At 37.4% G+C, this 25974-nt stretch overlaps 1 protein-coding gene across 4 annotated transcripts in view; it reads right to left on the bottom strand.

The window, feature by feature from the left end:
* Positions 1–25974, bottom strand: part of Ophn1 (oligophrenin 1) — a 508962-nt gene that overhangs the window by 286385 nt on the left and 196603 nt on the right. For all 4 annotated transcript variants that reach the window (XR_015448092.1, XM_087203252.1, XM_087203253.1 and 1 more), the window contains exon 5: positions 3963–4034. Coding sequence is in view for 3 of the 4 variants with exons in the window: in XM_087203252.1 (XP_087059378.1) it covers positions 3963–4034 (72 nt within the window). In the remaining variant the exon portion in view is untranslated. The remainder of the gene's footprint in view (positions 1–3962; positions 4035–25974) is intronic.

Raw genomic sequence — 25974 nt, 5'->3', positions numbered from 1 at the left:
GGTGTGAGAAACTGAAAGTGTAAATATGGACTAAATGTATAATAGGTAATGTGAAATAGGAAGAAAAGGGGCAAAGGGGAAGGAAGTGGGAGGGCTAGGGCAAAGGATAGAAGGGAATGGGATTAATATGAGAAAATGGAAAAATAGGAACAAAATCTTTATAAATAGGGAGGAATGGCGGGGTTGAAGGGAGGGCTTGGCAAGGGTGACAAATAAGAACCAAGAGAGACTATGTAAAGGTGCAAATTTCCAATGATGAATGTCATTATATTGTATACCTCAAATGTACCAATTATTAGAATGAATAATCGATAATGCAAAATAGGAAGAAAAGGTCCAAAGGGGTAGGGGTAGTGGGAGGGGCAGGGGAAAGGAAAGAAGGGAAAGGAAAAATGGTGAGAAATGGAAAAAATGGAAATAAAGTCTTTGTAAATAGGGAAGGGTGGAGGGCGTGAAGGGAGGGCTAGAAATGGGGAAAAAATAAGAACCAAGATGCATCATATAAAGGTACAATTCCCAATGAGAAATGTAATTGTGTTGTATACCTACAATGTACTAATAAGAGAATTTAATGCAGAAAAAATAAATAGGCCTAAACCTAGCTTAAAAGACTAAAATTGAATATTATTCATAGTCCTTTATAAGACCATAAAGAATAAGAGAAATACTTTTGAGATTATCTGGCACAGCAATATGCATCAGGACTTTCTACAAGGATAGAAATATTATATATCTGAGCTGTCTAACATAATAGTTACTAGTACTTGAAATGGGGCTGGAAGACTAAAAATTGAGTTGTTAATTTTATTTCAATATCTAGTGGCTTCCATAATAGATGGCATAAATCTAGACAGTATAGCTTAACAGAAGAATCTGGAATCTAAAGCTTAAAAAAACAAAAACTAAGTCTAGGCCACTGTCACTTGATACATATGTTTGGTCATCTTATTTATCTACATGTTTGTTCATGTACAAGCCTCAGTCACCTTGTTTGTGAAATGTGGGAATAATAGAAGCTCCTACGGTTGTTGAATGGGGGAATAAATGTGCAACCCCTACCCGAGTACTCAGCACATAACAACAGATACTTGCTAAATGAAAGGTATTATTACCAAGCTGCTCATTTTCCAGACAGAGCAACTGAAATTCTAAAATGAAAAATAACTGATCAACAGTTACAGAGCTGTCTACAGACCTAGAAGCCAGTTCCAGATTTTCTCATATTTCCCCCCAGTACCAGGGATCAAACTCAGGACCTTGCATTTGCGAGGCAGGCAGGACACCACTGAGCTAAATCCCTGGCCCCTCATGTTTTTTGATAATTATCTTTGTTATGGAGACTAACCAACTCCCTTGGTCTTACTCAGTTTTGGCTACTATACAGAACAGCACAGACTACGGGTTAAATAACAGAAAATTATTTCTCAAAATTTTGAAAGCTGGGGAGTCCAAGATCAACCCACAAGATAAGCGTCTGGCAAAGGCCTTCTTTTTGTATGGCAGAATGCCTTCTGCTCATTGTGTCTTCACATGCCCTACAGATAAATTCTCTCATGTGTCTTCTTGTATGGGCACTACGGCCATTCATGAGAACTCCACCATCATGACCTAATCAACTCCCAGAGTTCTTACCTCCTAAAAACCATCATATTGGGGGTTAGATTTTCAAAATATGAATTTAGGCAGACACAAGCATTCAGTTCATAACATCCCACTCCAGTCTCCCCAAAACTCATGTTCTTCTCACATGCAAAATACAATCATCCCATCCCAAAAACCCCCAAAGTTTTAATTCATTCCAGTATTAATTCAAAAGGTGAAAGTCCAGTGTCAACTAAACATCATGTAAATCAGACATAGTTTATGATTGAGGTACATTCATCATGAGGCAAACTTCCTGTCCAGCTGTGAAGCTGTGACACCTATTAAGCACTATCACTCTCCCATCTCCACAGGTTTGCCCTCCCCATGACTCATGATGCTGCTCTCTATGAAGAATGGGGAGGAATTTGTTCATAGTGCTCTCTACAGGGGCCTGTCCCTTGAGGTACTTAGGCAGAGCATCCTCACACTCTGATACTGGCCTACCCTTTGGAGCCCAGGAGAAACTGGCCTGGGGCCCCCCATGGCCTGTGATGGTAGTGGCATGTATGATGGTATCTGGGTCATCTTTGGGATACTTTTCTTTTTCTTAAAGAATAGCACAGGTTCAAGACTTCGTCCATCTATTTTTCTCTGTTTCTTTTAGTCTCAAATGGCAGTGTTTCTGATAGTATAAATCCATCTCTATATAGGCTTCTGTTAAGATGGCTGATGAGATCCTTCATTCAGACCCATACTAATCTTATCAAATAGTCAATCAGCCATACCCTTGGGCTTTCTGCAGAACTAGCTTTTTCATTCTTTAAAATATGAATATGCTGAGAAATTTACAACTCTTTAAGTTCTGCTTCATTTTTGCTTAAGAATTATTTCTTTATCCTTGAGTTTTACTGTAAGCAGGAAAGAGGGACCAAACTATTCCTTCAATATTTTACTTAGAAATGTCCTCAGCTAAATAACAAATTTCACCTTCTATAAAGTAGAACACAAATATAATTCAACCAAGGTCATTATCATTTTATAATAAGAATTCCCTTTTCAATTGTTCAATAATATATTCCTCATTTCTATTTGAAACCTCATCAAAATCACCTTCAATGCCTACACTTCTACCAACATTCTGTGCATTATTTGTTATTTGTGTTATTTGTGTATTCCCTAACAAGATGGAAACTTTCTCTGCAGTTCTCTTTTCTTTCTGATCCCTCACCAGATCTAAAAGTTCCTTCACAGCAATGTGAGCTTTTTCTAGTATGTGCCTCAAATCTCTTCCAGTCTCTACCAATTGCCCAGTTCTAACAGTGCTTTCACACTTTTTAGATAAACTCATGTGCCACATTAATGATAATTCAGTCAACTATAATGGAGCTAAAAAATTCCATAGCAATGTGACAGCATGAGATATTACAGATGTGTTTTGTGGCAATGCTGGTGTAAACAAACCTACTACCCGACCAGTTGTACTGAAAAAGTATAACACATACAATTAGGTACAGTATTTAATATTAAACAATGTAAGCTAACAATAATAAATGATTATGTTACTGGATTAAGTATTTCCTTTTTACCATTATTTTACAGTGTACTCCTACTTATAAAAAAAAGTTTACTCCACGCTATGTTACACTGGCACCAGCCTTACAGGTCTTATATTTATTGCATTTCTTAAGTCCATCAAGGTGCCATGTTGAGTGACTAACCTAGACCATCTAGGTGTGTGTAAGTATTCCCTATAATGTTCACACAATGAAAAAATCACCTAAAGATACATTAATCGTAATGTATCCCCACTGTTAAGTGACACATGACTGTATGTATTATAGTAGCTTCCCAATTATTTGTACCAATTTCTTTAAGACACTGGCTCATGTGATAATTGAAGGTGACATGTCATGTGATCTGCTAGCTGGAAGCTAGAGACCCAGAATGGAGGCTGGTGGTATAATTTGAAGGCCTGAGAGCCACCATAATATATTCTAATCTGGGTATAAAGGCCTAAGAACAAGGCAGACTGAGGGCAGGAGAAGACTGATAATCTAGGTTGTGTGGTCAGGTAGTTAATTCAACCTTCCTCCATATTTTTGTTCTATTCAAGCCCTCAATGGATTGAATGATAGCCACTGAACACTGGCAAGGATAGATCTTCAGTCAGTACAGCAATTCAAATGCTAACATCTTCTGAAAACACCCTCACATACACAACCTGAAGTAATATTTAAGCAGCTATCTGGGCATTTTGTGGCCTCATAAGTTGAAACATAAAATTAACCATCATAAACCTATAGGGTGAAGAACACTACCCAAAACCACTATACACTGCTATTAAAAATTTATTTATATATATGTATATGAAAATGTACCTTTGTGAAACCTATTTGCTCCTTCCGAAAATTTTCCAAGGGTTTGATCAGCAAATCACTAGCATTTTGGACCTGGAATAAAAGAAAAATATAGACAAAACAACTTTTAGGTTAACAAGGTTCACGTGCAAGAGTGTAAGTTTCCTTGTTACTAGAAATTTTCTTAATGCAAAATATTACCTTGGGCTGGGGCTATAGTTCAGTGGCACAGTGTATGGTTAGGCCTGGATTCAATTATTAGCACCAAAAACCAAAATGTTAATGGTTTTCTTGGTTTGTCGGGGTTTTTTTACTCTTTTCACTTGTCTTTAAAAAATAAATGCTTTGAGAGAAAATGAGAAAAGGATCATAAGAGGCATTTATTCGAGTCGCTTGGAACACACGCCAAATCAGCCCACTGCAGACAGGCAGGTCTGTACACGCCCTACCGAGGTCCTGAGTCACATGGAAGAAAACGAATCACCCCACTGCAGACAGGCAACCACCTGATTCCACATTACCAAGGCGCAGAGGACACCAGAACACCAGACCAAGAAACTGAGTCCCACTGTTCCCGGCCCAGAGGTAGGGGCTTCTGAGCCGTCGTCCCACTGCTCCTGGTCCAGAAGAAGGGGCTTCCCGGTCACCATCCCTCCTGTTGCTCCAAGCCCAGAGAAAGGGCCTTTGGGGCACCTTCTGTATTGCTGCTCCTGGCGCAGAGGAAAAGGCTTCCTGGCCACCATCCCTCCCACCACTCCCGGCCCAGAGGGAGGGGCTTCTGAGCCACCATCCCACTGCTCCTGGTCCAGAGGAAGGGGATTCCTGGCCACCAGCCCTCTGGCTGCTCCCAGCCCACAGGAAAGGGCTTTTGGGTCACCATTCCTACCGCTGCACCCGGCCCCTGTCCCACCACACCCAGCTCAGAGGAGGTAATCCGGGCAGGCGCTAAGAGCTCCCCACCCCAGTTGAAATGTGAAAACACATAAATAAGTCTCAAAACCAGACTTCCAGATCACCTACAGCAACCCCAAAGGGAAATGAGATGGAACACTCTGATACTCAACCACCTGGACCCACTGAATGGGCAACAAAAGGGGATCTGGAAAAAATGAAATCAGAAATAATTTCTCAGATAACAAGAGAAATTGTGCCCCTAGTGCAAGACATGATTAATAAAGCTAGAGAGGAGCTGAGGAACATGATGGAATCCCAACATAGGAAACAAATGGAATCCATAAAACAGATGCAAATAGATTTCCAGGACATGAAAAACTCCATTAAAAGTCTACACAGCAGAATGAGCCAGTGTGAGGACAGAATTTCAGATATAGAAGATAAGATTGCAATTAGTAACCATGAAAAGAAAAATTGCTTCAAAATTATAAGGGAACATGAAAAATCAATCCAGCAGCTGCTAGATGATGCAAAGAACAATAACATAAGACTGAATGGAGTCAATGAAGAAAGAGGAGAGAGTGCAGATGACATAAAAAAACTCTTCACAGAAATAATGGCAGAAAACTTCCCAAGCAGGGGAAAAGAGCTTGACATACACATAAGTGAGGCATATAGGACTCCAAATAGCCTTGATCAAAAAAAAATCTACACATAGGCATATAATTGTTAAGATTCCAGAAACACTACAGAAGAACAAAGTTCTCCAAGCAGTCAGAGAAAAGAAACAAATCACATACATAAGAAAGCCCATCAGAATCACAGCAGACTTCTCAACACAAACCATCAAGGTAAGAAGAGCTTGGAGTGATATATTCCAAGCCCTAAAAGAAAACAGCCTCCAACCCAGATGGATGTATCCTGAAAAACTATCTTTCAAAATGGATGGAGAAATAAGATACTTTCATGACAAAGAGCACCTTAGGAACTTCGTGAAGACCAAACCAGCACTCCAAAGAATTTTACACAATATCCTAGGAAAAGACATTGAGGATCACAACCCCAGGAAACAAAGCAGAATGAACCCATCTGGCATGACAAGAAATTAAATGTAAAGGGGGAGAACCCAACAAAAAGAAAAACTCATGGCAATGACAAGTCGATATGTTTCAGTTATAACCATCAACTTTAAATAATGGTCTCACTTCACCAATCAAAAGAAATAGACTGGCAGAATGGGTCAAGAAGCAAAATCCAACAATATGCTGCGTACAAGAAACACACTTCATTCAAAAGGAAACTCATAGACTGAAAGTTAAAGGGTGGAAAACAATACTCCATGCAACAGGAACCCGAAAAACAGCAGGAGTAGCTATCCTCTTTGCAGATCAAGTAGATTTCAAACCAACACTTAAGAGAGAGGAAGAAGGACACTACATCCTTGTAAAGAATCCAAGAGGAAGAGATGACAATCATAAATATCTATGCAACAAACACTACTGCACCCAACTATATAAAACAAATACTAACGGACATGAAAAGTCATATATGCACTAATACAATTGTAGTGGGGGACCTCAACAACCCACTGTCACAAATAGATAGATCAACTAGACTAAAAATAAGTAATGAAATACTAGAACTCAATCGAACTCTTGAACAAATGAACTTAACAGATGTTTACAGAGTCTTCCACCCCACAAAATCAGAATACACATTCTTCTCAGCTGCACATGGGTCATTCTCCAAAATAGACCACATACTCACACACAGAACATGTTTAAGTAAGTGAAAAGGAACTGAAGTTATCCCCTGTATATTATCAGACCATAATGCGATGAAATTGGAGATCCATAGCAAAAGAAACTCAAAAAATTTCATAAACACGTGGAAATTGAACAACACACTTCTGAATAACCAATGGGTCACAGAGGAAATTAAAGAAGAAATCAGACAGTTCCTTCAATTAAATGACAATGACAATACAACATATCGGAATCTATGGGACACAATGAAAGCAGTCTTACAAGGGAAATTCATAGCAGTGAATACGCATATTAGGAAAACAGAACGAGCTCAATTAAACAACCTGATGCTGAACATCAAGCTTCTAGAAAAAGAAGAGCAGGACAACCCCAAAGCTTATACAAGGGAAGAAATTATAAAGATCAGAGGAAAAATCAATGCAATGTAGACTAAGAGAATGACACACAAAAAAAATCAATGAAGCCAAGAGTTGGTTCTTTGAAAGAATCAACAAAATTGATAAACCTTTAGTCAACCTTGTCAGAAAAAGGAAAGAAAAGGCCCAAATCCATGCAACTAGGAATGAAAAGGGTGAAACTACAACAGACCCAGCAGAAATCCAGATGATCATCAATACCTACTTCCAGAACCTATATGCCAATAAGATAGACAACACAGAAGAAATGGACAGATTCCTAGATACATATGAATTACCAAAGTTGAATGAAGAAGACCTAAAAGTTCTGAAAAACCCAATATCAACCAATGAAATTGAAAATGTAATTAAAAACTTATTACCTAAGAAAAGCCTGGGCCCTGATGGCTTCAATGCTGAATTCTAGAAGACATTTAGAGAAGGAACTGCTGCCACTACTTTTTAACTCTTCAATGAAATTGAAAGGGAAGCAATAATCACAAATTCATTCCTGGAAGCAAGCATCACCTTGATCCCCAAAGCAGAGAAAGACCCAACTGAAAAAGAGAACTATAGGCCAATCTTACTAATGAACATAGATGCAAAAATCCTTAATAAGATACTGCCAAACAGAATGCAAAAGATCATCAAGAAGATCATACACCCTGATCAAGTGGGATTCATCCCAGGGATGCAGGGATGGTTCCATATATGAAAATCAATTAATGTAATACACTATATCAATGGAGCCAAGGACAAAAACCATATGATTATCTCCATAGATGCAGAAAAAGCATTTGACAAAATCCAACATGCATTTATCATAAAAACCCTACAAAAAATTGGAATAGATGGTCTCTACCACAAACTGATAGAAGTCATCTATGAAAAACCAACAGTCAATATCGTACTAAATGATGAAAAACTGAAATCGTTCACACTAAAATCAGGAACAAGACAAGGATGTCCACTATCACCACTCTTGTTCAATATAGTCCTGGAAACATTAGCCATGGCAATTAGACAAGAGAAAGAAATAAAAGGAATAAAGATAGAAAATGAAGAAGTCAAATTGCCATTATTTGCAGATGACATGATATTCTATATAGAAGACCCCGAGAACTCCACCAAACGTCTTCTAGACTTAATAACCAAATTCAGTCAAGTAGCTGGTTACAAGGTCAACACACAAAAATCAATAGCTTTCCTCTACACCAATGACAGACTCACTGAGAGAGAAATAGGGCAAATAATTCCTTTCACAATAGCATCCAAAAAACTAAAATACCTAGGAATCATCCTAACGAAAGAAATCAAAGACCTCTTCTCTGAAAACTATGGCACTCTGAAAAGAGAGATTGAAGATGATATCAGAAAATGGACAGACATCCCCTGCTCCTGGGTAGGAAGGATTAATAGAATGAAAATGGCCATACTTCCAAAACTGCTATATAGATTTAATGCAATTCCAATTGAGATCCCAGCAGCATACTTCATAGACCTCGAGAAAACAATCCAAAAATTCATTTGGAGCAAGAAGAGAAACAGAATAGCAAAAGCAATTCTAGGTAACAGAGACATGGCAGGGGGTATCACAATCCCCAATCTGCAACTCTACTACAAAGCTACTGTGATAAAAACAGCATGGTACTGGCAAAGAAACAGGCTTGAGGACCAGTGGAACAGATTAGAAGGTGCAGAAACAACACCAGACACACTCTGCCATCTCATCTTTGACAAAGGAGCCAAACACCCTCATTGGAGGAAAGATAGCCTCTTTACTAAATGGTGCTGGAAAAATTGGGCTTCAACTTGCCAAAGATTAAAACTAGACCTGTATCTCTCACCATGCACTAAACTAAAATCAAAATGGATTAAAGATCTAAATATTAAAATAGAAACTCTGAACCAGTTGGAACAGAGGTTAGGTAGAACTCTTGAAGACATCGATGTAGGAAAAGATTTTATGAACAAAACCTCAGTTGCCCGAGAACTAGCACAAACAATCAACAAATGGGATCTCTTCTTATTAAAAAGCTTCTGCACAGCAAGAGAAACCACCAGCAGTGTGAAGAGACAATCTACAACGTGGGAAAAAATCTTCACCTGCTCTTCCTCAGACAAAGCTCTACTATCTCAATTCTATAAAGAACTTAAAAAGATCAGACCTCCCAAATTTAAAGACCCAATCCAAAAATGGGCATCTGAAATGAACAGACATTTCTCAGACAAAGAAGTAGAAATAGCAAATAAATACATGAAAAAATGTTCAAAATCACTGGTCATTCGAGAGATGCAAATGAAAACAACCCTGAGATTCCACTTCACTCCAGAAAGAATGGCTGCTGTCATGAAATCAACCAATAACAAATGCTGGCAGGGCTGTGGGGAAAGAGGAACCCTGTTCCACTGCTGGTGGGAGTGTAGACTGGTGCAACCACTGTGGAAATCAGTATGGAGATACCTCAAAGAACTAGGACTGGAAATCCCATTTGATCCCGCTATTCCACTGCTGGGGATCTTCCCCAAAGAATTCAAAGAATCATACCACAGTGATACATGTGCGCCCATGTTCATAGCAGTGCAGTTTGTAATAGCTAAAACTTGGAAACAGCCCAAATGCCCATCAACTGGAAACTGGATAAAGAAAAGGTGGTTTTTTAATAAAATGGAGTACTACTCAGCCATAAAAAAATGAGAAATTAGAGACATTTATAGCTAAGTGGATGCACATGGAGGCAATACTCTTAAGTGAAATAAATAGGACACACATGTGTAAATACCTAATAGTTTCTCTGGTGTGAGAAACTGAAGGTGTAAATAAGGACTAAATGTATAATAGGTAATGTGAAATAGGAAGAAAAGGGGCAAAGGGGAAGGAAGTGGGAGGGCTAGGGGAAAGGATAGAAGGGAATGGGATTAATATGAGAAAATGGAAAAATAGGAACAAAATTTTTGTAAATAGAGAGGGCTGGAGGGGTTGAAGGGAGGGCTGGGCAAGGGTGAAAACTAAGAACCAAGAGAGACTATGTAAAGGTGCAAATTTCCAATGATGAATGTCATTATATTGTATATCTAAAATGTACCAATGATTAGAATGAATAATCGATAATGCAAAATAGGAAGAAAAGGTCCAAATGGGTAGAGGTAGTGGGAGTGGCAGGGGAAAGGAAAGAAGGGAAAGGAAAAAATGGTGAGAAATGGAAAAAATGGAAATAAAGTCTTTGTAAATAGGGAAGGGTGGAGGGCGTGAAGGGAGGGCTAGGAACGGGGAAAAAATAAGAACCAAGATGCATTATATAAAGGTACAATTCCCAATGAGAAATGTAATTGTGTTGTATACCTACAATGTATCAATAAAAGAATTTAATACAAAAAAAAGAGGCATTTATTCATAATGTTAATGGCAGTCTGACCTGAGTTTTTAACCAATAAATACCTAGAGTCATGTCTAGCAGCAGATGGGGTAAACAAAAAGAGAATGGCAAACACATGAGAAGGCCAACTCCATAAAGTACAAATCTTTTCATACAAAGCAAGTGAGTTAGCATTAACAGTATTAGAATAAATCCTTTCTAGTCCTGCTCTATGTGTGTCGTAAAACCAGAGCATCCTTTCGGACCACAGAGCATAGTATTATAGCATCCAGAGAACACTGGACCAGGTCTTCACCTTATCGCACTATACACACTCAAAAGCTGATAGGAATTGCCTCTCCAAGTACTACAAAGACTGGCAGTAACAAAATTTTAAAATATAAAAACATCCAATCCAAAGCAGCTCACTTGTTCAGTGCACAGGTAAAGATATACAGTACAATGATGTTTCTTTATATAAATGTCTTGGGGAGATTACATCTATCCAAGGCAACATATGAGGTTTGTTTCCTCAGTGATGAGGATCAACCTCACTATCCTGGAGGACCTCAGAGAAGGCATCTGCAGGGCTGGCTCTTATGACTCACTGCATTAATTTTTATCTCTTATAAGAAAAGGGAAATAAGGGACAAGTTTCCTTGTTGTATAAGATATAGTGTCAGTAAAACAAGATGCATCTTCATAACAAAAACATAAGACAGAAGTTGGAGGTATAGCTCAGTGGTGGTGATCTCAGATTTGCAAATCCCTGAGTTTGGACCCCAGCATATTTCTCTCTCTCTTCTTCTCCCTCTCTCCTTCCCCTACCCCACCCCAAATATAGAGTAGGAAGAAGTTGGAGCATTAGTACATATTTTAGGTACTTTGGGCCTCTAGTTTCATGTCTAGGTATGATTCTAGTTTCAACTAAATGGGCAGACTCCTAACACGGCAATGCTAACATCTATATGAGAACACCCTGATGATTCCTGACACGCTGATCTACTGTAGCTGCTAAAACTACCCCCAGGACTGCCAACACCCAGAAGAAAATATAAAATTAGGTAAGAAGAAATAATTTTTGCCTTAGGGAAAGAGTAATTCTCTGTATGTTTCCATGGTTGCCTTTCCAACCCCTGTTTGCTTATATAAGCCTAATCTTATATAATCATGTAATTCTACCCTACTTTTGCTAACTTTTATAAAAACAAATCTCTTGTCTACAAAGACTGCCAGTCCCTATCTTATTCTTATCACATCACTTCTCATTCACTGGATCTATGAAACCACTTACCAGATTCCATTTGGTCCTAATTATACTATAACTTACTTCCCAGTATGACACTTAAAATCTCCTATGTAACTGAGTGTGTTCATCTGCCAAAGGCAAAAAAGTCCATGAGTCCAGGATCCCTCTGTAGAGATCTTTCTATACAGTTCTCTGATTCTTATTGAGATCCCCATGATTTCTCACCCAATCAAAACTACACTAGCAGTTCTGGTACCAAAACTAGACATCAGTGACTCTTTTTGATTGGAAACAAGAATCCTTCTACTAAAAGTACCAGCACAGATCTCTTGATCAAAACATTTTACTTTTCTTTGGACTGTGAATTATATACAATTTTATGTACCCACCTAGAAACAAATTAAGAGATTGGTGTCACATACCCTATACAGGGAATCATTTTTCTTCCTTACTATTGAAGCCATAAAACATGAACACAAATTCTTTGACACACTCCCCTCATTGAGAAATGGCAGGTAAGTCCCTTCTATCCTGAATATGAGTGGAATTATTACTGTTTAGAACAGAGTACTACAGAAGTGACACAATGTCTTCTGAAGCTAGATCATAAAAGGCCAGCAGTATCTACCTAGTTCTCTTGGAATACTCCCTCTGGGAGCCCTGAGAGATTATATAAGAAGTTGGACTCCCCTGAGATCAAAAGCTTGAAAGGTTAAATGTAGACATTCAGGTCAATATCTTATAACCAGCCAAATGTACCCTTCCAGTGATCCCCATCACGGTGCCAGACATGTGGAAAGCCATCCTGGACTCTTCATATCAATTAATCTGAAAGGTTAATAACACCTTGTGGAGCAGAAGGTAACACCCAGCTGACCCCTGCCTGAACTAATGACCCACAAACTCATGAAATGTAATTAGTTTTAATTTAACTTGCTAGGATTTAGAAATAGGTTGTTTATACAGCAATAGATAATTTGACAAATCTTTTCCAGTTTCACAAAGATAAAACGTAGAAAGTGGCCAACTGTGAAACATTAAGGAAGCACACTTTTGAACAGGAAGTGAACATGCCACTTGTAAAGAAAGTACCATGGACCAAGCCTCAGTATGGATGCCCAGCTGGTCCCTTGCATGTTCAGGCACCCCCAGGATGGCACAGTTGATGACTTTTCATGTTACAAAGGGGATGTCCTACACAACCATGTGTGCAAGTAACTTCTTCATCAGAGTCAATAAGGTCATTACCTTTGCCATCTTTGGCTCTTCCCCAGTCTAAGAAAGTAGTACGTGATTCACTAAAATGGGAGTCCATAGTTTTTCATTGGTTAAAACAATTAAACACTGGCCACATCCACATTCTAGGGCTATGCATTTCCTTATTGTGGTTATTCCAAATGTAATTTTGAACTCTGCTTTTAGAAAGGATGCAAAGCAGTCAAACATCTCCCAGATTATTCAGATTGGGGTAGAGGAGGCCTTTTGCCAGAGCACTAGGAAATGAGAGTCAGGTACAAGCAAGCAATGACTTCCAGGCAAGGTGTATAAGGCTCTAATTAACCTTCACAGCATAACTGGAATTACACGTAAGTGTAAATGGGAAGCAAATACTCAATACATGATTGAAAAACTGTAAAGAAAGCGGTGCATGTAATTAAAGACAGAGCAAATGAGTCATGTGGCAAAGAGCCAGGTAAAGGTGCAAGAAAAACAACTCAAAAGATGAATCCTATTTTAATATTTTAAAGCTTTATTACTGGGTAAAAAAAGTATAACTAGAGCAAAAAAGAAGTACAGCTGAAATTTCTGGTGGCATGTGAATGAAATGGGCAGCAATCCACAAACTGTTTTTGAGCAGAAGATAATATTAGTTGGGTGTGGGTGGACTACGCACTAGGATTCTCAGAAACCACCCATATTGGGCTCTCCTTAGCAACCTTACAAGCAAATCTCTTAAACTAGGAAAATTCCCAAGTCACATTTCCACAATCAGAATATCCTGAGTAACCAAAGATAACTAAATATACTTAAATAATCAGCCTTTCTCCACTGTATGAAACAACTGTTATATATTTTTTAGTACATTATAATAAGCATAAGTGGTGAGGATTTTGTTTCCCTTGCTTTGCACATAAGAAAAGGGAGGCTCAGAATAAAAAATTGATTAGTCTGAGGTCAACAAATGACACCATGGCAGAGCCAGAATTAGAGCCTAATTCTCTAATTCCCCAACCTCAAAGTTCTGCCTCCAATCCTACATATCTAGGAGCCTAAGTGAAATGGGAGCAGTATTCTGAGAAGCCAGTACCACACTGGTGAAAAGGAAGAGAGACTATGAATAAAAGAATCCTTGTAATTTGAATAAATGAATTTAACAAAACTGAAATGTGAATAAAATGTCATCCTACCAGAGAAAAAGAAGGTAGACCACTCTGCTACTTCCACACAGTTCGCATCTTACCCTCTCTTGGCCTAATAAAATGAATATTCATTAACACAAGTATTTACATGTTAAAGGCCCAGTAGGTATGAGTGTGGGCCAAGGACCTGAATTTCAAAACAACATCCCAGATGATGTTGGTGCTACTGGTCTATGCATAACAATAACAAGATTATTTTTAAGACTATTAAAATAGACTTCAAAAATATGTAATCCTTACATACAAATCTAACAATATAAAAGATCTACATGAGGGAACTACAAAATTCTTATGAAATAAATCAAATGATATATAAATAAATGGAGAGATAATACATGCTTCTGGATAAAGAGGCAATAATTTGAAGATTTCAATTCTTCTCAACTTGATCGATACATTCATTGCAATTCCAGTTAAAATGCCAGTAATTTATTTTATAGATATTGAAAAACTGATTATAAAGTGTATAATTTATTTTAAACCTTCCTACAAAGTTATAGAGATCGAGACAATGTAGTATTGAAGAAAGAATGGACAAATATATCCATGTAACAGAAATAGCCCAGATATATATCCATACAAAAAGAATCAACTGATCTTTTATAAAGGAGAAAAGGAAATTCAATGGAAAAAGAATAATCTTTTTGAACAAATGGTCCTGGAACAATGGGATAAAAATGAATATAGATACAGATCTTAAACCTCTCACAAAATTTAACACAAAATGGATGGTAGACCTAAATGTACCAAACTCTTATAAGATAACATAGAAGAAAATCTGTCTGACCTTGAGTTAGCAATGACTTTTTAGATAAAACATTAAAAGCATGATCTATGAAAGAAAAAAATGACTAAGCTGAACTTCCTTAAAATTAAAAATTCTACTCTACAAAAGAAAGTGTTAACAAAATGAAAACACAAGGTGCAGAGTAGAAAAAAAAACCTTTGCAAAGCACATATCCAATAAAGGAATGGGAGCAAACATATACAAAGAACTCTTACAACTCAAGAAGTAAACCAATTTTAAAAACTGGCAGACTACCTGAACAGACTCATTTGAGAAGATATACACATGACAAATAAGCATATGAAAAGATGCTTGATATCATACTGTCATTAGGGAACTACAAATTAAAAAAAAAACAATAAAATATCACCAAACACCTTTTAAAATGACTACAATTCAGAATACTGACATCATCAAAAGCTGATAAGGATGTGGATGAACTAGAACTTCCATCCATGGCTGGCAGTAATGAAAAATGGCACAGCCACTTTGGGAGGCAGTTTGACAATTTCTTACAAAGCTAAACATATTCTTATCATATAATCCACCAACCACACTCCTTAATATTTACCCAGATGAGTTGAAAGTTTATTTCCACACAAAAACCTATGTACTAATATGGAAACAACCTATATGTCCTTCGGTGAGTGAATGGACAAACTGTGGTGTATCATACAATGGAATACAAGATAAAAAAGAATGGAACTATCAACCATGAAAAAACATAGAGGAAACTAAAATGTATATTGTTAAGTCAGAGTCCAACCTGACAATGCTATATACTACATGATTCTTACTACATGACATGCTAGAAATGTCAAAACACAGTAAAAAAGTAAGATCAGTACAGGATTTCAGTGATGGAGGAAGAAGGGAATGATGAATAAGTGGAGCATAAGAGAAATTTAGGGCCATGAAACTCTTCTGTATGGTGACAGGGTAATGATTAATGCATGTATATCATTAAACATGTGTCAAACTCATAGAATGTATAACAAAAAGTGCAAACCCTAATATAAACTATACACTTTGGTTAATAATACTGTAGTGAAATTGGCTCATCAAGCATAATAAATGTATCTGACTTACAAGACGATAATACAAGAAATGGGTGAAATATAGGGGTGGGAGGATATATGAGATCTCTCTGTACACTTCACTCATTTTTTTCTATAAAACTAAAACTCTGTAGCAGAGGCATGGTGGCCCATACCTGTAATCCCAGCATTCAGGAAGCTAAGTTCAAGGCCAGCCTGGGCTATATAGTGAGTTCGAGACTGGCTTAAACTGCACAGCAAGACTCTGTCTCAAGAACACACATACACACACACACACACACACACACACACACACACATCCAATAAAAAAATCACTAAAAGTAGGTTTAAGTGTATTTTAAAACAGGACTTTACGTGTAAGGGTAAAAGTTATTGCATACATTTTAAATAAAAGTCATTTGTCAAATACAAACTAAGTCCATATTAACGTTTCTGGTAGCAGAGAAAAAGTTTAATAAATATAATTTGACTAAGAACCCTGAAAGCCAAAATTGGCAGAGCAGTGAGTGCCAGCACCTCAGCTTCTTCAGGAAAATGTGTCTAGAGTCTGGAAAACAATAGCTAGCAGTGGAATCAAGGTGAGTGGAGGTTACTCAGGAACCACGAAGGAACTAACATACCACAAAATAAGATTAAATGGTACAGAAGAAATAGATCACACAGCTGACAGTGGCTGGCTCGTCGCCATCTTGGAGGCAAAGTGAAACTAAGAACTTTTTTGTTCATGGAGAACTGGGGAACTACATCTGGATCAAAAGAATCACTGGCAGTTGGAATCAGCAAGGAAAACCCAGGGCACTGCTTCCAGAGCAACCTTCCACAGTCAATCAGTTGGTGAGTGACCTCAGCACAAGGGCCCTCTGCCAGAATCATGAACCAAACTGGTGGGAACAGTACTGTAGAGAACAGCGGAGTGTTTGAACCTGGGTCTCACAGCAGTCCCTTGGCTGCTTCACACTGCCAATCTTCCAGAGTGGATGGGGGAAAGACAGGGAGATGGTCAACAGTTGGAGAGCAGACTCCCATGGTCGGATGCCAGGTTCATCCTGAGCAACACAGGATTGGAAGCTCACATTGGTGTCGTGTACTCACTGTAAGCAGATCTCTGCACCTAGCACCACTCTGGGGACAGACTGCCACCTCAGATTTCCAGCATGAACAGAGACATGTACTAGCTTGAGCTCTGCTCCTTAATGCTACACTGTTTAGACAGGTTCTATCCAAAACAATAGAAATGTTTCTTTTATTGTAGTATCTTCGATATTACTTTTTCATTTCTTATCTTACTTTTTTGATGTTTATTTTTTGCTGTTTTCCTCCTTCTGTACATTTTCCCTACATATTTATTCCATTATTTTACCTGTTGTTCTTTTATGAGCACGTCTGTGTATATGTGCTTCTTTTCCTCTTGCCTTTTTCTCCCAATATTGTTCATAGAGGGGAAAGGAATTCTCCCTTTCCCCTCTATATCCCTCCTACTTTTATCCATATCTCTTCATTTGATTTCTTTCTCTTGTGTCTTATTCATTCTCTATTTTTCTTTTCTTCCCTCTAGCCATTTTCATTTGTCTCCCTTTAACATTTCTCTAATGTTTATATCAGTCATAAAATCTTTTCCCATTCTTATTTCTTACTACCAATTTTGTACCAAGTTTCCCCAATTATCCCCTTCTAAAGATATAACATACCCTTACATCATGAGGATCCATTGCCCCCATCCTACTTCCTGCTTCATATACCACGGAGCAGAGGACTTCAAAAAATAAAAATAAATTTTTTTTTTTCTCTTCTTCTCCCCTCTCTGGCATTATAGGGTCTCAAACTCCTGGGCTAAAGATAACTGATTCTATAAAATTACTGTTGAATACTGTTTTTCACAGACATCAGATTTAATGCACATTAACTGTGGGTTAAGACCTGGGTTGATATGATGCTTACAGTATAACCATGGATTTCTTCTCTAAAGCTAAAAGGAGACCCAAAATAGGGTCTCATGGTATATTATTTCTCAACTACCCAGACAGATACAACTGTAATGGATTAGCCTATTACTGCTGTAGCTGATTAGACTGCATATAAATAGTCCTGACTCATGGGGACAATTTTGTACCAGTGAACTTGTCTGCCACAAGAGAAGGACAGCAAGAATTCCTAACCCAAGAACTCAGACTGAATCAGAATCTGCAAGAATGCCTGTAAACTGGCAGAAAGAAGTCCTAAAACTGAGTTAACTTCACTATTGTGGTAGAAGGATCAGAGGAGTTACTGGGGTGTGAGCACTTAGACTCTCTGGCAAAGAAGCTACTTAGGAAACGCATATGCAATGTCTCATTGGAGTATTTAATCTCTGTTCTCATTGGACCTCTCATAGGTTTAGGTTTTTCTATGTTTCTTCATTTATTTAGTAATATGGCATTGTGTTATGTTTTTTTTTTATGTTTCCTGTGTTTATTAGGATACTACTTTTGTGGATTTGTTTGGGAAGTTAATGACAACAGGACAACTTGTTGAAACCTCTGGGACACTATGAAAGCAATGGTAAAAGAAAAATTCTTCACAATCAATGCTCACATTAGGAGAAAAGAGCAAGCTTAATTAGACAACTTTATGAGAAATCTAAAGATACTTAAAAACAACAACAAACCAGCTCCAAATCAACATTAAGGAGGGAAGTTATAAAGATGAGAGTGGAAATCAATGAAATTGAGACCAAAAAACAAAAAAAAAACAGTTTTAAAAAGTCAACAAATTGAAGAGTTGGTTCTTGCAAAGAATAAATAAAATAGATAAGTCCCTTGCTACATCAAGATAAATTGAATTCCAATTCAATCAGAAATGGAAAAAGTGAAATAAAAACAGACACTGTCAAAATCCAGAAAACTGTTACTACTTTGAAAAATTGTATTCCAACAAATTAGCAAATTTTTAAGAAATGGATAGATTCCTACAAAAAACTACCAAAACTAACCCAAGAAGACAGACATATGCTTAACAAGCAGTGAAATTGACACAGTAATAAAGAATCTACCAACCAAAAAGCCCTGGACCTGATGGATTCACTGTTGAATTTTACAAAACATTTAAGGATGTTACATTGCCAATACTCCTCAAGCTCTTCAATGAAAATGAAAGGGATGGAGTGCTCCCAAACTCATTTATGGAAGCCAGTATCATGCTGATCCCCAAACCAGATAAAGATGCAACTAAAAAAGAAAACTATAGGCCAATCTCCATAATAAACATAGATGCAAAAAATTTCAACCAGATATGAGCAAAAAGAACATACATCATAATCAAATAGGTTTCATCCCCAGAGATATGAGGATGGTTCAACATATATAAGTCAGTAAACATAATACATCACATAAATATTAGTAAGGTAAAAAACCATATGATCAAATCAAAACGTGCAGAAAAGGTTTTTGCCAAACTCCAACATCCCTTCATGAAAGAAAAAAACCCTAAGGAAAACAGGTATGAAAGGACCATACCAGAATATGATAGGAAACTATACATGACAAAACAATAGCCAGAATCATACTAAATGAGGAAAAGCTAAAAGCATTCCCGATAAAATCAGAAATAAGAGTAGGATGTACAAAATCATTTTTTTCTATTCAACATAGTACTTCAAACATTTGCCAAAGCAATTAGAAAAGACAAAGAAATATAACAGATACATAAAGGAAAGGAAGAACTCAAATTATCATTATTTGCAGATGACCAGACACTCGACATAGAAGACCAAAAAAACTACACCAAAAAAACTTTACAGGGCTGCAGATTTAGCTCAGTGGTGCCACGCCAGCCTCACAAGTACAAGGTCCTATGTTTGATCCCTGGAAAAAAATTTTACCATTAATAACAAAATTCAGCAATGTAGCAGGATACAAGGTCAACAAAGAAAAATAATTAGGATTTGTATACATGACAAATGGGATAAGAAGGAAATTATGAAAATACTACCATTCACAATAGCTTCAAGAAAAATGAAAGACCTAGGAATTATCCTAACGAAGGAAATGAAAGACCTCTATAAAAATAACTATAGTATTCTTAAAAGAGAGACTGAAGAGGACATCAGAAAATGTAAAGACATCCCCTGCTCCTGGATAGACAGAATCAATAATGAGAAAATGGCTATACTCCCAAAACTGTTACACAGATTCAATGCAATTCTAATCAAAATACAAACAGCTTACTTTACAGACCTAGAAAAACCTATTCTGAAATTCATAAGGAACAGAAGAGACCCAGAATAGGAAAAACAATTTTGGGCAATGAGAGCAAATCAGAAATCATAGCAATTCCTAACTTCAAGCTATATTACAAAACTAGATACATGGATCAATGAAACAGAACTAAGGACACAGAAACTTCCTCGATATGTGCAGCTATTTGATCTTCAACAAATGCTTATGTTGAAGGAAAGACAGCCTGTGAAAACTGGTTATCTGTGAGCAGAAGATTGAAATTGGACTCTTATCTCTCACCATATGATAAATTAAAATAAAAATGGATCAAAGATGCTGATAGCCCTCTTCAGTTAATGACTGACCCACCTCAGTTATCTATCCAGGGAATTTCTGATTCTGAGATCCCTCTTCAGTTAGTGACTGACCCACCCCAGTTAACCATCAAGGAAATTTCTGATTCTGAGATCCCTCTTCAGTTAGTGACTGACCTACCTCAGTTAACCATCGAAGAAACCAGCTGTGTAAATGCAGAATCTGTGGATGTGGGAAAGAGCTACTGTGACTTTTGTGGTTCTGAGTTAAGATATGAAGCCTCTTCTCAATCAGTGACAAACCAATTCAAAGAGACTTTCAAAATAATAAACTGGAAAAATGACTATATTATTCTGGGAGACTCCACCTGTTAATCTAGTAGTTGTGAAGTAGATTTTAAACATGATGTCTCTGGTCAGTCTGTGACTTACCAGTCAGAAGGGCCTGGTCAAGAAAGTTTTTACTCAGAAGATAAGAGCTTTGAATCTGATGGTCCTGAAGGAATTTTTCATTTTGAAGCCATTTCTCAGAAAACTGATGCTGAAGTCAGTCTTTGGAAAGATCCAGAATATACCAGACTTACTGATAACAGCTGCGAATCTAGTGGTTCAGCAGTGGGCAGTGCTGCCTCTTGTAAGTCTGTGATCCATCACACAGCTGATAGAGAAAGATGGTCACTACATCCTTGTGAAGGGAACAATCCAAGAGGAAGACCTGACAAACCTAAATACATATGCACCAAATATGAATGCCCACAGCTACACAAAACAAATATTAATGGACATGAAAAGTCAAATACACACTAATACAGTTGTAGTGGGGGAACCTCAATACCCCATTATCACAAATAGACAAATCATCTAGACAAAAAATTAACAATGAAATTCTAGAACTGAACCAAGATGTTGAACAAATGGACTTAATAGATATTTACAGAGTGTTCCACCCCACAAAATCAGAATACACATTCTTTTCAGCTGCACACAGGTCATTCACAAAAATAGACCACAGGATATGTATAAGTCAATGTAAAAGAATTGAAATTACCCTCTGTATATTATCATACCATAGTGCAAGCAAATTGGAGACCAATAACATGAGAAACTCCAAAACTCCCAAAAACACCTGGAAATTGAATAACACCCTCTTGAACAACCAATGGGTCACAGAAGAAATTAAAGAAGAAATTAGACAGTTTGTACAAGTAAATGATGATGCCAGTACATCATTTAGGAATCTATGGGACATAATGAAAACAGTTCTATGCAGGAAATTCATATCAGTGAATGCCCATATTAGGAAAACAGAGAGAACTCATAAATAATCTAATGCAGAACCTCAAACTCCTAGAAAAAGAAGGGAATAAAAAACCCAAAGCCTGCACAACAGAGGAAATTATAAAGATCAGAGCAGAAATCAATGCAATGGAGACTAAGAGAATGATACAAAAAATCAATGAATCAAAGAGTTGGTTTTTCGAAGGAATAAATAAAATTGATAAACCTTTAGCCAACCTTATCAAAAAAAGGAAAGAAGAGTCTCAAATCCATGCAATTAAGAATGAAAAAGGGGAAGTCCCAACAGAAGCAGAAATCCAGAGGATCATCAATACCTACTTCGAGAACCTGTACTCAACTAAAATGGAAAACACAGAAGAAATGGACAGATTCCTAGATACATATGAATTGCCAAAGTTAAATGAAGATATAGAAATTCTACACACCAGAATTACAATGAGTGAAATTGAAAATGTAAATAAAAAATTTACCAAAAAAGAAAATCCCAGGTCTTGATGGCTTCACTGCTGAATTCTACAAGACATTTAAAGAAGAACTAATGCCATTACTCTTTAAACTCATCAAGGACATTGAAAGGGAAGCAAGGCTTCCAAACTCATTCCTGGAAGCAAGTGTTACTTTGATTCCAAAAGCAGGGAAAGACCCAACCCAAAAAGAGAACTACAGGCCAATCTCAATAATGAACATAGATGCAAAAATCTTCAACAAGTTACTGGCAAACAGAATACAGAAGGTCATCAAGAAGATCATAAACCTTGACCAAGTTGGATTTATCCCAGGGATGCAAGGATGGTTCAACATTCGTAAATAAATAAATGTAACACACTATATATATATATACACATATATACATATATATATATATACATATATATGTATATATGTATATATATATATTAACAGAGTCAGGGACAAAAAACATGATCATCTCAATAGATGCAGAAAAGGCATTTGACAAAATGCAACACCCATTCATGACAAAAACCCTACAGAAAATTGGAATAGAAGGTCTTTATCTCAACCTGATTGAGGCTATCTATGAAAAACCAATAGCCAACAATATACTAAATGGTCAAAAACTGAAAACTTTCACACTAAAATCAGGAACAAGACAAGGATGCCCACTATCACCACTCCTGCTCAATATAGTTCTGGAAACATTAGCCACAGCAATTAGAAAAGAGAAAGAAATAAAAGGAATAAAGATAGGAAAGGAAGAAGTTAAACTCTCATTATTTGCTGATGATATGATGCTTTACATAGAAGACCCAAAAAACTCTACCAAAAGACTTCTGGACTTAATTGACAGATTCAGTAGAGGAGCTGGATATAAGGTCAACACTCAAAAAACAACAGCCTTCTAATACACAAATAGCAGACTCCTTGAGAGAGAAATTAGGGAAACAATTCCTTTTACAATAGCATCCAAAAAAATGAAATATCTAGGAATCAATCTAAAAAAGGAAGCAACAGACCTCTATGCTGAAAACTACAGCACTCTGAAAAAGGAGATCGAGGAGGATATAAGAAAATGGAAAGTCATCCCTTGTTCCTGGGTAAGAAGAATCAATATAGTGAAAATGGCCATACATCCAAAACTGCTATATAGATTTAATGCAATGATGATTGAAACTCCAACAATATACTTCACAGAGCTAGAGAAAACAATCCAAAAATTCATTTGGAACTAGAAGATACCTAACATAGAAAAAGCAATTCTGGGCAACAGAGACATGGCTGGGTGTATCACAATACCCAACTTGAAGCTATACTACAAAGCTATTGTGATAAAAACAGCATGGTACTGGCAAAGAAACAGACCCAAGGATCAGTGGAATAGATTAGAAGACGCAAAAACAACTTCTGACATACTCAGCCACCTAATCTTTCACAAAGGAGCCAACCAGCCTCATTGGAGGAAAGATAGCCTATTTAAGAAATGGTATTGGAAAAACTGGATTTAACCCTGTCAGAGATTAAAACTAGACCCATATCTATCACCATGCACTAAAGTGAGATTTAAGTGGATTAAAGATCTAAAGATTAAAACAGAAACACTAAACTTGCTGGAAGATAAGTCACGTAGAACTCTTGAAGATATTGGCATAGGAAAAAACTTTATGAACAAAACCTCAGTAGCACGGGAACTAGCAGAAAGAATCAACAACTGGGATTTCATCTTATTAAAAAGCTTCTGTAGTGCAAGACAGACCACCAACAGAGCTAAGCAAGAACCCACAATGTTGGAAAAAATTTGTAGCAGCCGTGCCTCCGAAAAGTACTACTATCTAGAATATATAACAAACTGAAAAAAATCAGGACCCCCCCCCAATTTAAAACCCAATTCAAAAATGGGTATCTCAAATGACGAGACATTTCTCAGACAAAGAAGTAAAAGCAGCAAATAAACATATGAAAAAATGTTCAACATCACTGGTCATTCGAGAGATGCAGATGCAAACAACACTGAGATTCCACCTCACCCCAGAAAGAATGGCTGCTATGAAGAAATCAATCAATAACAAATGCTGGCGGGAGTGTGGAGAGAAAAGAACCCTTCTCCATTCTTGGTGGGAATGCAGACTGGTGCAACCACTATGGAAATCAGTGTGGAGATACCTCACAGAACTAGGGCTGGAGGTCCCATTTGACCCAGCTATTTCCCTGCTGGGTATTTTCCCAAAAGAATTAAAAGAATCATACCATAGGAATATAGGTGTACCCATGTTTATGGTGGCACAGTTTGTAATAGCTAAAGCTTGAAACAGACCAAGTGCCCATCAACTGGAAACTGGATAAAGAAGATGTGGGGTTTTTTATAAAATGGAGTACTACTCAGCCATAAAGAATGAGAAACTAGAGTCATTTATAGCTAAATGGATGCATATTGAGGCCATACTCTTAAGTGAAATAAATAAGACACACATGTGTAAATACCGAATAGTTTCTTTACTGTGAGAAACTGAGAGTGTAAATAAGGACAAAAAGGATTAATAACTAATAATTGATATTTTGAAATAGGAAAAGGTCCAAAGGGGTAGGGATGGTGGGAGTGGAAGAGGAAAGGAAAGAATGGAAAGGAAAAATGAGAAAAGAAAAAAAAATTGAAATGAAGTGTGTAAATAGGGAAGGGTTTAGGGGTGAAGGGTGCACAGGTAATGGGGAAAAAATAAGAACCAAGATACACCATGTACAGGTAAAAGCACCCAAAGATAAATGTAAATATACTGTATACCTAAAGTGTACCAATAAAGAATTTAAGAAAAAAAAAAAGAAAGTATACTTTGAAATGCTCTGTTTTCTTGCATCATAGATATCAGACTAGGGCCGCTTTTTTTGCAGTGAATCCTAAGAAGAAAATACCTCATGGTGTTAGACTGAAGAAGGGGAGGGAACCAGGTAAAATGTTTTTGAATTCCTCGGTTCCCCCAGCTCATTTCCAAGAATGGTTCAGAGCTATTGCAGGACCCTCTCGGAAGGAATTGGCACTGCATTCTTGCAGCACTGTGGGAAGAAAGAACTTGATGATAAAATTTACACTTACAAAAAGAAAACACCTACACTCCTGAAAGCATACAACTTGACAAGTTCACATTACATTCCAACTGGTGGTAGGATGACGACTCGTCTCTCAAGCAAACAAAGTTATTGAAGTAAAACAAGTGTTTGTGTTCTGGGTGGTAAAGGATTCAGTACTTCAAATAAATTCCTTTTGGTACTTTTGTCCACATAGCTATCCCAACTTTGGGATTTAGCTCAGTGGTTCTGGCGCCTGCCTCGCCAGCGCAAGGACCCGAGATCGAACCCCTGTACCAAAAAAAAAAGAAGTAGAAATGGCAAATAAACATATGAAAAAATGTTCAACATCACTGGTCATTCGAGAGATGCAAATGAAAACAACCCTGAGATTCCACCTCACTCCAGCAAGAATGGCTGCTATCATGAAATCAACCAATAACAAATGCTGGCGGGGCTGTGGGGAAAGTGGAACCCTGCTCCAATGCTGGTGGGAATGTAGACTGGTGCAACCACTGTGGAAATCAGTATGGAGATACCTCAAAGAACTAGGACTGGAAGTCCCATTTGACCCAGCTATTCCCCTGCTGGGTATCTTCCCCAAAGAACTAAAAGAATCATACCACAGTGATATATGTTCACCCATGTTCATAGCAGCACAATTTTTAATAGCTAAAACTTGGAAACAGCCCAAATGCCCATCAACTGGAGACTGGATAAAGAAAATGTGGTTTTTGAATAGAATGGAGTACTCCTCAGCTATTAAAAACAAGAAATTAGTGACAT

This window comes from Heterocephalus glaber, unplaced genomic scaffold (assembly GCF_053883595.1).
Source record: "Heterocephalus glaber isolate CG9 unplaced genomic scaffold, H.glaber_assembly_v1.0 deba00001790, whole genome shotgun sequence".
NCBI lineage: Eukaryota > Metazoa > Chordata > Mammalia > Rodentia > Bathyergidae > Heterocephalus > Heterocephalus glaber.
This window is presented reverse-complemented; position numbering and strand designations above follow the sequence as displayed.